Here is a 13,908-nt window from a genome sequence, read left to right on the forward strand (position 1 = left end):
CATGCACTACAGCACGTAGGTGCGTTCCTAAATCGCACATAACAAGAACCAAGGACAAGACAACACACACATGCCTGAACCGCACAGAGCAAGTACCAAGGACAGCACAACACACATGCCTAATTCCCACATAGCAAGAACCAAGGACAACACAGTGCACACATGCACAAACAAGACTGGCAAATGATACAGTCACTCACGTGCTGGACAGAAGTTCCAGGGAATCATGGCCAGTGGGCGGTATAACACGGCAGGCAAACACCAGGTAGTTATGCCATAGGCATAGGTCAGTGGGATTCGGCGGCTTCTTCATGCTGCGCATAGAGCCTTTGGACGGATCGGACACGCTGAAGCTGTAAGCAAACACAAACACAAAAGCTCTGAAATGATGTGGCACTTATTTCAGACAGGGGGTAATAAAAGACCAGCCCCAAGTTCAGAAAATACGTTAGGGGCAATAGCAGCAGCAGCACAAACACCTTGGACACATTGGCTAGACAAGAGCAGAAAGCTGGCCGAACTGTTAAAAAGCAGGGCCAGACCGCAAGCACACGGCTTGGAATTTAAAATTGGGACTGGAAGTGTGCACGGCTAGCTCAAGAGCAGATTAGCAGAAGCACAGACCTACCGGAATACTGGTTCATTGCACCAGCAGCCCCACTACAGACAAGGGGGTATAACACACTAGGCTTGGCCACACACATGATGGTACAGTCAGACCTTTTTAACCGCACACATCCGTTATCCACAAAAATATCCGGATAGACGAGGGAACCGGATAATCGAACGCACATACGGTATGTATGCATGACATGTGCTGTAAATCGGTAACCAACGATTGTCTTCCGGATGGTGAGGGATCCGGATAAGAGAGGACCGGATGAGCGAGGTCTGACTGTATTGCAGTCACCACCCAAAACACACACAGGAGATTCGAAAAGAGGAAAACAGCACGACAACCGAGATCAACACCTACCCAGGATCGATGTTGGAGTACGCTGCCATCAGGCGTTGGAACACCGACGGGCGGCTGTACTGCACTGCCGACGGGCACTGCTGCGGCAGGTTTTCACGCTCCAGCAGTCCAGCCAAGCATGCTGACCACAGGTCAACGTGGCTATCACCGTACGATACAACATTGTTTGCATCCAGGCTAAACCCACTGCACACACGATGGGAAGGAAGCAGAAAGGGGACCGGTTCATAAGCATTGCACCGGAAAAAGAACAATATATCGAGAAAGGTACGGAAGCTGGTAGAAATATCACACAAGATACAGTAGAAGAGAGATGAATGTTTTATTTCAACACAGAACTCGGAATGAGAGAGAAAGAAGTTTGCTTCCCAATGTTTTCAGCTGTTGTACTGTACAACCAGTTTCAGGATATAAAGAACTCCAGCGGCAGTGATGCCGTGTCTAATGCAAGGCCTGTCCAAGGCAAGAAGGTGCAGTTGCATGGCTGATACCGTGATACGGTGGAGACGTACCTTGTGCTTGGCGCTACGCCACCCATTGTGCTTGCCTTACTGCCATCCGATGAGGTCGGTCCGGCACTCGATCCGGTTATAGTGGGGTAGGACGAGTGCGCGGTCAAGCCGAGAATGTTTGACGGTTGCTCAGCCAGCCAAACCAGATCAATGGATGACAGCGGGACAATGTTATTCTGCAGAGCAACAGAACATCAGAGTGCTTAAATCATCAGGCAACCTCAGCAGTATGGAATACGGACTGGTATCTGTGATGCACTTCATACACTAGCCTGCATCCACAGATGCGAATGTGTGCACCGCCTAACATCTGTCGACTCGGTCATGCCACGGGAAAGCCCACAAAACATGTGATAACACCTTGAATGAATTAGGACTTCAACATCTTCGTACTAAAAATGTGCATGCATACATGCACATGCCGATCATTGGAATGCAGTAGAGGAGGAACCAGCGTACCCGTGTTTTCTCCGGCAACAGCGACAGGCACTTGTGCACAACGCTGCTGGCGATCTTCTCAATGACGGTCATGACCGTCTCCTCGGCAGAGTTCTGGTTGAGCCCAAGCAGCTGGTGTAGGGTACGCACTTCCTTCAGTATGATCATGGCCAGCTTGCGTGTCGTTGGTCTGGTGCTGCACATCACAGCCAGTGAGAAGCCCTCGATGTAGTGAAGGACCTCTGCCGTGGAGCTGCTCGGAAGCAGAGTCTCCGGGCCTATGTCACTCGAAGGAGTCTCCGAGTCGGCGCTCTGCATATGAATAAAATCACATACAACAGCAACAATACCGATGGCATGCAGGCACGTCATGGCAGTAACGGAAGAGAGCCGGCTCGCTACAAATAACACTTTGCAAGAAGTGAGACATCCAGATGGACATGGAAGCAAGTGCACACACAGTCAAGCCCACGAGCAGCAACAGCTTGCGAATTATCAGAAGGACAAAACTTAAACTAAGGCTAAAGTTGCTACTTTCCAAATGGAGCAAACTGACTACAGTCAACTTTGCATATAACGACACTTGGCGGGCATCAGAAAAGTGTCCTTATTCACGAAGTGTCGTTATACCTGACGTCTCATATACGTATACAGTTGGATTGGACTTTGCTCTGGGCATGGAAATTCTGTCGTTATTTGCAAATTGTCGTTATATCCACAGTCGTTATTAGCGAAGTTGACTGTACACAATTTCAACTTTGGACATACAATCAAGAGTACATAACCCCCCAGAGTGTGCAACGCCTGATCCAGCTCTGCATAGGGTCTTGGTCGAGCGTAATCGGATCTTTGCGTCATAATACCGTACATATCTGAGGGGAGTCCGGGGAGTCGTGGGTACTCTCGGATCAAAAACAACGGTGCCCTGCCTCGAGACCGGCCTTGCGCTGGTGTGGAGTGTACGCATGACATCAGAAGATCCGATTACGCTCAAACAAGACTCTATGCAGAGATGGATCAGGCGTTGCACACTCTGGGGGTTATGTACTCTTGATACAATGGTACACTACCTCTCAATATCATGCCAATGGCCGGCTGTGGGATAGCAGGTTGCTATGCTTACCGGCTTCGGCGCCTTCTCCTGGGATGCAGCTGTTTTCCAGTGCGTGAGAAACTGCACAAGGCATCGGAGCTCACTTTCCAGAATCAGCGGATGCGCGTCCGGAACGTCTTTGCTCATGAAGCTGACAAACCCTGCAAACGACAACGATGCCAAAAAGCAATAACACCAGGGTTTAAGAACAAACTGTGTGCAACTGAGAGAGAGAGAGAGAGAAAGACCGGCCAGCATACCGCAGTAACATAAAATGACCTATGCATCAGACTACGTGGACCTCACGGCTCAAATACGACTGCGAGGGATGTCCGAAATAAGTTTTACTTGGCAATGGCGATAGCGCTGATAGTACAATAATGTAGGTCACGCCACATTGACGGGGCCATGGCCAGTCGCACACACCGACAAGCGAGACGATGCAAAATGCAGATGTGTGGGGTTCTCCTCATCACAGCTTATCTACCGTATTTTCCGGAGTATAGTGCGCACCTTTATATAACGCGCACCCCCAATCTTCATTGGGGGTGCGTACTTCAATCTTCATTGAAGTACATGCATTTCATATTTGGAGCATAGTGCGCACCTGCGATTTAGGGCCTAAAATAGCACATCTAAAGTGCGCACTATACTCCAGAAAATACGGTATGTACAAAACATACCTCGGACAACTTCCTCCCGCCAATCTGGCAGTTCCATAACCATCGTCTGAAGAGATGTGAATGCCAGCCTATAGTCGGTAACAGACACGAGCAGCACAAGACAAAGCACAGTAAGACAAAAATAATGAAAATGTACATGGCCAACGACAGCAGCTGTCAACAGCTGCACCGGGAACAGATCATTGTGCAGTGTTTACTATGTGACACGTGTACTACATTACACACTCACCCTCTCAGTTCACTGTCCAAATGGATGGTTAGCCGAGACAGATGGTCGACGAGGTCTTGCTTGCTAACACCCTCCGGAATGCACCTGTGGCCACACAAGATAAGAAACACAGGTCACATGACCAATCTCACAAAAAAACATCCAAGCGTAAACTTGATATCAACAACATCAATGAACACTAAAATGAGACCAGGCGAGTCTACACGACAACATTGTACAGAGAAAGCACGGCACATGAACTATGTAACGATGAGTATACAAAGTGTGCCCAGACTGACCTTGGAATGGCCGCAATACAGGTACGGTAGAGCTCAATCTTAGGCTTCCGATCACCGCTACACAGGACGAGTGTGCAACAAACACAGCAAAGGAGACACACCACACAGTCACATATCACCAAAATAAGATATTCTTGGTAAAAACTTTCAGGATTGTCCACCCTCAAGACATCTCCCTTTTTGTTCTCTCAAACTAAATGACTATTAAAAGAGACAGTGTCAGCCATGGAATTCTTCTAATGTCAAGCTGTGGGAGTGAACAGCAAGTGAATATTGCCATACCAGGAAAATCGTACACGAGCACTTTCTAATGACCCACACTAATTAGCCATAACCACAGCACCCGTTAGAATAAGCCCTGTGAATGCAGTGCCTAGCTCTGGTATGGCTAAAGTCATTCACAACGATGCAGAGGACGACAGTTGTACTCACGTCAGAATCTCCTCTTGATCTTTATTAGCAAAGTGAGAGTTGGTCATGACCAGCTGTCGGCCAACCTGCAAGTCCAAAGACTGCAGCTCCCGGTCCAATGCACGGCGGAAAAAAAGAGGAAAAATCCCAGCACACAGCCACACCACACCACATAAATGCGTATGAACAGCCTTACAGGGAAAATTGATCAGACGCACATGCACACTCACACACGCACGCACGCACGTACCCCCCCCCCCCCCCCCACACACACACACACACAACACCTTTGACCTTTGACGCCCATCGCCGGAGGCGATGATAGCAATGCTATGGCAGAAGCCTTAGCAACTTGTGCTGGGATTGCACCATTCAACAGCTTGCAAGGCTGAAGAATTGACCGTCACTATTCAGCCTGGTCTACACCATACAGCTATTTTGAAGTGACTAATTTCTGGCCAGTGAATCCCTATTTTTGGTCTTTTCATTTCACACAACACACACACACACACACACACACACACACACACATACATACATACAAACATGTGGGTGCCTGCCCGTAGGCAGTGAAATTGAGGAACATTACAATAATACACAATACAGAGCAGCAATTTCCCAGCAAACATAATGTAAAACATGCATCACAATGCTGCAGCGTATGTACCTCTGATAGTAGTTGAAGATGCCAATTTTCTTGGCCACCTGGTCGGTCAGTACTGTGTTGAGAAAGTGCTTCTTCGTGCGGAGAGTGTTGCCGGATGGCATAGTTCCGACTGTTGGAGGCATCGGCGGTGCACCCTCCTGCAAACCAAACACAACACGGGCACAGCGGTGTGTCACTGTCACGATGAACAATATACGGATGGCGTTAAGTTGTTAAGTCACCTCAGTGCTTGTGGCTCAGTGTCTATTGAATTGAACAGGAATGAACAGGCATTGCTCACTCTTCTTGCCTGGACAAGTGAATCGTCCAAGCTCTCACAAAATGACGAACAAGTCAGGTCCCAGGTTCGAGTCCTGGTGGGGTCGGCATTTTTTCGCTAGTTCACTTCCCTGGTTGTTTACAGAGAACGCATAGAAAGCAGAGGTTAAAAATTAAACAAGCAGCATAGTCTCACCTGTTTCTCAAGGCTATCAATGATAACCAGGAAGGCACGAAGACCAATGTTTGTTCTCTGCAACACCAACAGTACACATATAACAGTATGCAGTTAAAACTTAGGCCCAAGCCCGGCAGGAATACTTACAGAATCACTGCGGACAATTTGCTCGAGGCAAACATCACCACAGATTGCCGTAAGATTGAACTACAGTACCGTATTTCCCCGATTATAGGTCGCACCTTTTTACACTAAAAATCAAGGGTGAAAAGGGGGTGCGACTCACAATCGAGCATGACTTACTACTGAAATCAATATATCAAAACAATATGGCTCAAACCTGGAAATGGGGGTGCGACTTATAATCGGGGAAATACGGTACATGGCCGTAATCTTCAAGACACACAAACACCACTATAGCATTTGATATGAAGGATGCACACACATACAAACATAACAACAACCTCAGCATGACAGCTTGCAACGCAGTGCCCACATCCTGAGCCGAGCGTGTCATAGCATCTTAGTACTACAACCTGACTTGAAGAAACCACGTGCCAGCACGCACCAAGGACCATTATGGCGGCTTTGCAAGTACATGTACATTGTATATTACAGTTAAAGATATCGTTGCACAGAACAGACTACACATAGCAAATCCTGGCCTTAGAACCTCACACAACTGCTCAAGCACATCCATACAGTACATACCGTACTTCCGCACATATAAGCGCATGTGCTTATGTCCGGACATAAGCGCATGTGATAACACCGTTGTTTAGGACACAGACAAACCTTTATTGCACTTATAAGCACATGGGCTTCTAGCCGAACATGTTCACAAAGCAAAAAATCATTTTTGTAGCAAATTTTCACTTATAAGCCCATGCGCTTATACGTGGGGAAGTACGGTACCATGTATTTGCTGTATGCATGCAATAGGTCAGATACTAGGTCAGATACCGCAGCAGTTCACCAGGGTCACGAGACACACAACCAACACACACAACACTGCGATCGACTAGAACCCCCCCAGTACAGGCAAAACATACCTCGGGATGTTGCGCTTTGTTTGGGCGTTGGTTGATGCTTAGCAATTCAAAGATAATCTCTTGCATGGCGAAATCAAGCTTCTCCTGTGAAAAAAAGAGAACAGAGAACCAGAAAAGGAGAGCATCTATCCAACCCTTCATGGTAAAGCTGCTCCACATGCATTAGGAATTGGCCAAATACAGACAAACGCCAACACACATTTACACAATGGCCTCCAGGAGGCATATCAAGACCCGGCACGCCAAATAGGAGCAACAGAAGTGAATGTGATCATTCACTAGGGCTAGGGCTGGCCAACAGCATTGCCAGTGTGCTTGTTTGCTTAGCTTCATTTAACTTCATCATAGGCACGGGAAATATCTGCCTTCTCACTGGGCGTATCGCCACAGTTCCCACCTTACCTGTGCGATGAAATGTACAATCTTCACGAAAATAGTCAGTGATGTCTCGCGCGGTACAACGGACCGGGAATTGCGGGGAAATAAGCAGTCGACAATTGTCCGTAGCCGACTGTGTGACAGCAAGATCAGACGGAACAAGAGCCATCGTCATACAGCATACCAAGATAAAGAAGAAACTTTATAAAAACCTTAGGGGCAGTCCGGCATTATTGAAATTTTTCGCGGGATGAAAAAGTCAAATTATGACACCCCAATATTTTTCAAAAGGAAACTCTCTTTGACCCACCCACAAATGGTGCAAAAGATCGATAATTACGGACGGTCCCTTATAAGTTATAGTATGCAAAGACCACAGAGCACACAAAGACACTGCTGTGCCATTCAAGTGCAGTTAGAGTGCCAAAGGCTATGCAATGATCAGAGACCGAAAGAAAACTGGATCAGAATAGTACATGACCATACTCAATCTGTGGACAGAACTGTTTCGTCCCTTGTGGACTCATCAGCTACATGACCATACAATACCAATGGATGCCGCACCACATTCAGCCAAAGCACAAGAAGCATCGGGTACCAGACAACACAAAGGCAGCAATACCTCGTATGCTGCACTCAGTAGGCAACTCATACACTATAAGATGCCCAGCACCCTATAGAGTGTTCATAGGTCAAAATTGCCCTGTATGCAGTTCAGGTAGTCTAAATAAGCTACTGCAGTTACCTCTGAGTTGCTGTGTTACTCTCACACTTCACACGAATCATATAGACCCTGCGGATGGAGACAGGGAGGGGAGAGAGAGAGAGAGAGAGAGAGAGAGAGAGAGAGAGAGAGAGAGAGAGAGAGAGAGAGAGAGAGAGAGAGAGAGAGAGAGAGAGAGAGAGAGAGGGAGAGGGAGAGAGAGAGAGAGAGAGAGAGAGAGAGAGAGAGAGAGAGAGAGAGAGAGAGAGAGAGAGAGAGAGAGAGAGAGAGAGAGAGAGAGAGAGAGAGAGAGAGAGAGAGAGCAACATCAATACATGGATAACAGAGTAATAAAAACGGAGCTGTATGAATCCAATACTGTAGGATAAGACTCTCCAGGCGAAATTTCAAATCCCGTAGTATTGAGAGCAGAGCAATTGAACAATGGTTATTGTCGTGAAAATTCCCTTGTTTTATGTCAGTGACGTTGAATCTCTTCATTTACTGAAGTACATGTATATTATGAACTACGGCTGGCCACAGCAATTTGACGGGTATGTGTCACTTGTACGATAGAGGGCTTGCGTGGGACACGGGCAGGGGCTATATTCGTCAAGAATAGTTCGTGAGTTCGTTAAACTTCATCATTTGTGAGAACTAAACCTGGTCTAGTGAGAAGGCATTCTACTGCCTGTAATTCTGGTGAAGTAAAATAAAGTAACAACAACAACAACAACAAACGAACCGTACAGTTCGTCAGAATGTTTCGTTCGTTTCTTTTAGGGTTCGTTTCAGGCCTAGTTATTGATAAGAGTTGAGACCATTTTCAGACGATTGAAAGGGAAGATTCATAACTATAGAATTTGAACAGATCACACCCAGAGCATATCCACTGCCTACATAACGCACACGCGGAACGCGTCCAACACTCACCACAAAAGCCGATAAATAGAATCCAGTGATACTCGTTGCATTCGCGGGTCTCGATGCTGTTTGCAGAACACACACACACACACACACGCACACGCACGCACACACACGCACACACACACACACACACCTCACACACACACACACGCACACACGCACACACATACACACACACACACACACACACACACACACACACACACACACACACACACACACACACACACACACACACACACTACACATTACACATTGAGCAACAGAAGAAGCACCACACGACATACCGTACATGTCAACCAAGCATGCGATGAAAGTGCAACACAAGTGCGCTCATGCTTTGGAGAATGCCAACAGGTAGCTGCTATTGCAATCTCCAGCAAACCCCAACACCCATGATCAACAAAAACGAAACGATCCCGAAGTCAAACAATACAGTCATGCCTAGTGCACTAGTGCACTTGTGCCATTCATACCTTCAAGTTAGTCAAGCACATTGTCAAGAAGTAGTGCCAGTTTGCCAGAAAGAACGACCGTTGGCTGATACTGAGTAGGATTGTGACAAGCGGGAAGGCCGCCTGGCATAAGCAGAACACACGCACACACAGCATGGCAGGTAGAAAGTCAGTACAAAGACTATAATATTATGATTACAGTCTGATCGGGCGCCATAGAACACTTCGCCGAAGAACACTTTGGCTGGAAAATGGCACAGATTGAAGAACAATCCAGGCTAGATTTGCAGATCTAAGAACACTTGTACTGCTTTATGCATGGCGTGATAACATCGCTCTCCATGATCGCGGAATAAGAACGGAACGACTAAAATCTGAACGTTTTAGAACAATAGACACCCTTAGCAAACAACGGTAACGCTATTTTTTACGGTACTCGTACCTTGATCACCCAAATAGCGTTGAAGCTGCAGCGTATAAACTTTATGGGGGCTGATTTATCGTTGTGACCAACGTACCGTGTTTTGGCCAAATATTGCATAGTCCGTACGCATTTCACCTTGTATCGCGTATATGGTGACAAAAATGGTTGTACCGCGCGAAATTAAAGCTACTCTCGTGGCAACAGCGTACTAAAAATAGCGTGCATCTTGCTAAAGGTCGAACCCAAATCACGGTATTTTCCCCCTTACGATAATACCGTTACAACATAACGTTTTTTGCTAAGGGTGTCTAATACCAGACTGCGCCGTAAGCCCCTGCGCTCTTCGGCGCCCGATCTTACTGTATTATGAACATAACCACGTGTTACTGCTTATGTGCAAGACTATAGACAACAGAAGTTGATGGAGGTATTATTTTAAACTATAGAAAACAACATGAAAAGCAAAATTGCAGAAATACTGAGTGCATGGACGTATACAGCTATATTTCATCAAGTCCATATCCACAAACGGAACATTACACAAAACTGCTTATCAAACACCATCACTCAAGAAAAGAACAAGGTTCAGGACCCTGACAATCGTCATCCTCAAAGCTCTTCCGCTAGTAGTACTGTCATTTCCTTCTTGGCAGGTGGAATACAGGAACTTAAAGCTTGTTTTTTTCTTGAGTGTCATTGCAGTTTTGTCTCCGAGAAAGTTACAAGCACCGTCATCGAATATCAAAATGAATGGACAGCGGATGCCAGCCAACATCAGGAGTCATTTCAATGCTACATCAGTGCACTGCACACGCATACACCAGCATGGCCTGAGAGTTCTAGGGTAAGACATGTTTTATAATGGTTTTATACTCCACTTACCATGGCTTGGCGGCCACCTCCTTTCTTGGCCATCTCGCAGGTCTGTGTGTACATCAGGTCAACAAAAGACTTGCACACCGGCAAATTCACCTCCAATTTGACAGCCTACAGAGGACCAGGGCAGAGAAGGGAATTAACAACAACAGCAACGACAACAATAACAGCAGCAGCAACAGCCCTCTTTATTATACAAGTACATATACTACCTTAACAATACCCTGTGCGGATGAAGTTTGGCCAACCAGCAGTGTACACAGACCATGGAGCTGCACAGCGCCACCAGTGCACAGCCCAGTGCTCCTAGACCATGGGGCTGCACAGGGCCCGGCGTTAGTTCACTAATGCAATCAGATTTCACCGAGCAGCACTGTATAACCATCTTGGAATAACCAATCACAACCACTTCGCAGGGTCCAACAGAATCAAATGTTCTGAGAAATAGCCGATTTCAAGTTGACTTCATCTCTACCCCTACTTGAACAACATGACGCTGCCTGACACGCACCAGTATATACAAAATGATGTACCATCAACAATTAGGTGGCCAGATTCGGAAATACGAGCACCTCGAAACCAGACCATGTTTGCCCAGTCCGAACGGCGGTCATATTCCTGAGCCTCCACTAAATTGCAAAAAGGAATACAGTACTGTCGGGCGCCGAAGAACGACCAGCCTAGAATTTCACTAAGAGCACGGCATACCAACGTATACACGGTGACTCAATAGTGTATAGACTGCAATACATGAAAAGAAGAACGGTCGAGGCTAGGAGGCCAACACTCCAGTTCTTCGGCGACCAACAGTACTGTACAGCATTGGACATTGTAGGCAGTTGCGAATACAACATCGCAACACAAAGACCATACAAACACACATTCAAACTGACCGCTGCGACAGGGCCAAGAATCTCGACAAACATGGCCGCAAAGGCACTGCGAACATCCTTTTCGCGAATCGTCAGGTAGATATTGCCCAGCTCTTTCAGGAAGCGAAACCACTCCTCAAGCGCCTCGACGGGATACATCTTGACCTTGGCGAAGCTCAAGCCGCGGATCAGATTGATTGTCGTCTCATTGCCGGGATTCATGGCAAGCTCGTCCTTCAGTTTGTTACGCACAAAGGTGAATCTAGGGCAAAAACAACAAATTTAATGGCTTTGAGTGTCTAACATAGACGAGCGGAGCACAATACATGACCGATGTAAGCTCAAGCATGAGACCAGCGTCAGTGGTATTACTAGTAGATGCCATTGGGCACAGGGAGACGACACAGGTGACTGTAACGCTAAATCATGTGGGTTTCAACCCCAGGTTGCTCGTTACTTTCGGCAAGGCCGATTTATACAGACTCGCACATGGCATTGCTTGTCTGGACCGCGCTTGGGGTCAGCAGGCCACGATCGCATGTTGCATAGTTGGTTTGACCACAGATCACATAGAAGTGCCACATCCGGGGTCAAACCACATCGTTCCGGGTACAAAGGCCTCGGTCCGTCCCCCTGTATGCTACGAGTCCCAGGATGGCATCTACTGCAGCAACACAACATACATCTACATGCGATCCTGCAGGACTCGACTCACTTGGACAAGGCGGATAGAATGAACAAACAGAAGAAGAAAAAAGGAAGCCATAATCCCCTCAAATAGATGATCAAGTATGCCCTGGGACAACCCTTACCTGGAATAGGACAGGACACCGATGACCTCGGCATACAGGTCGGCGATTCTGTCACCGTTGGCTGCATTGGGGCCATTGCAGAAGCTGTGTCCACAACGAGAATAACAAAATACACACACACACACACACACGCACACACACGCACACACACACACACACACAAGCAGTCAATGAGTGGGCATGCACCAAGATACACCACACGAGGGCCAACCCACCACTTGAGCAGGATACCACCCAAACACCCACAGCTAAACAGCCAATCCAGGCACTTACAAGTTCCGCTCCTTGAACTTCTCAAAGGCCGTTTCAATGATGAATTGGATGAGGACGTCCGGTGTGGGGTGAACAGACAGCTAGAAGACAACGACAGAAACAGGGTACCGTAAGTTGGTACATGATGTTGACAACTTGTACCAAGGACCTGTCAGGAAATGACAGAGGTGGCTATAGCAATCAACACCCCTAATTGACCAACAAGCCGACACAAGGGTCTGCATACTCCCAATAGCACATGAGCATCCTTGAGTTCACACCGAAGACAGGAAAGGCGTATGTCAATATTGCATTGCAAGAAGACGACATCAACGAGGCATCCGTGTGGTACGAGTCAATGCGCTGAAGACACAGTGCTGATAAATCATCTCCAGGGATAGTCCAAGAGGTAGACATGGTGCCTCAATGGTCCTTATGCACGTTGTACAGATGTACGAAGTTCTGTACTAGGGCCGTAGGTGTGTACATACCCGGTTGGGTGTTCATTGTGTGCTATACATGCGCGTTTGACCCATTTAGCCTCATATTTCATGGCAAACAATCGCTTTTCCAGCTTCTTCACTTTGGGATTGAACTAACGACTAGCTAGATCTCTGCCGGAAAAAGATTTCGTATGAAATGCCTTCATAGTGGAAATAGCAGTAAACACAATAGGGTCATGCACATTCAACACCCAACCGGGTCTACGGGATTCTACAAGATTCTACGCGATTCCGTGCATCTGTACAAAGTGCATAAGGCCTATAGTGGAGAGCATAGGTGATATAGGTAATGAGATAAACGTCTTAACAACATCAGGTCTACCTTGGTCAGAACTTCAATGAGGACTCGGCAAAAGATGAAGTCAACGCAGAGCTGTGGTGAAGAAATCACAGCACATGCACACACACACACACACACACACACACACACACGTGCACACGCACGCGCGCAAACACACATGCACACACACACACACACACACACACATACTGGTAGCACAAAGGAACGCTCTCATTAATTGCAAATCCACCAAGAATATCTCCACTAACAAGGATATAATAGGTCTGGGTTGGGACAAGACAAGGGAGTTGAGTAAACCAAACAAAGTGAACTGGCGCATCACTAGACTAGCCCACAAGTGCACCAGCTAGTAAAGGCATTTCAAAAACTTCAAGAGCGATGAACAATATCACCAAGAATCCTCACGGAAATAATTTATATCTACATTGCATGTATGTGCAGCGACCAGTACAGAAAGGTTCAAGACAAATTGATATGTCTAATCTCTACAGGCGCCAGAGCTCTTCACACAGATTCCGACAAACAGGACTTACATCTCTTCTGTCGCGCTGATGATCGCGCATCTGAGAACCACCAGCTTTGCCCACAGAGCCTCTGCAGGAGCAACAAGGCACAAGCACACGGCAATAT

General features: G+C 47.0%; 1 protein-coding gene across 1 annotated transcript in view; it reads right to left on the reverse strand.

Annotated features, from left to right (window-relative positions):
* Positions 1-13,908, reverse strand: part of LOC135811108 (protein furry homolog-like) — a 65,416-nt gene that overhangs the window by 46,985 nt on the left and 4,523 nt on the right. Inside the window, exons 6-27 of the mRNA XM_065324382.1 lie at positions 13,812-13,872; positions 13,300-13,350; positions 12,496-12,575; positions 12,223-12,306; positions 11,432-11,672; positions 10,545-10,649; positions 9,260-9,361; positions 8,790-8,845; positions 7,899-7,946; positions 7,178-7,286; positions 6,776-6,859; positions 5,742-5,798; positions 5,288-5,424; positions 4,642-4,752; positions 4,210-4,266; positions 3,932-4,015; positions 3,703-3,770; positions 3,050-3,180; positions 1,948-2,238; positions 1,489-1,664; positions 977-1,162; positions 201-353 (exon numbers count right to left, since the gene is read on the reverse strand). Of these exons, the coding sequence (XP_065180454.1) occupies positions 201-353; positions 977-1,162; positions 1,489-1,664; positions 1,948-2,238; positions 3,050-3,180; positions 3,703-3,770; positions 3,932-4,015; positions 4,210-4,266; positions 4,642-4,752; positions 5,288-5,424; positions 5,742-5,798; positions 6,776-6,859; positions 7,178-7,286; positions 7,899-7,946; positions 8,790-8,845; positions 9,260-9,361; positions 10,545-10,649; positions 11,432-11,672; positions 12,223-12,306; positions 12,496-12,575; positions 13,300-13,350; positions 13,812-13,872 (2,472 nt within the window). The remainder of the gene's footprint in view (positions 1-200; positions 354-976; positions 1,163-1,488; positions 1,665-1,947; positions 2,239-3,049; positions 3,181-3,702; positions 3,771-3,931; positions 4,016-4,209; positions 4,267-4,641; positions 4,753-5,287; positions 5,425-5,741; positions 5,799-6,775; positions 6,860-7,177; positions 7,287-7,898; positions 7,947-8,789; positions 8,846-9,259; positions 9,362-10,544; positions 10,650-11,431; positions 11,673-12,222; positions 12,307-12,495; positions 12,576-13,299; positions 13,351-13,811; positions 13,873-13,908) is intronic.

The sequence above is a fragment of the Sycon ciliatum genome, chromosome 1 (genome assembly GCF_964019385.1).
Source record: "Sycon ciliatum chromosome 1, ocSycCili1.1, whole genome shotgun sequence".
In the NCBI taxonomy this organism is placed as follows: Eukaryota; Metazoa; Porifera; class Calcarea; order Leucosolenida; family Sycettidae; genus Sycon; species Sycon ciliatum.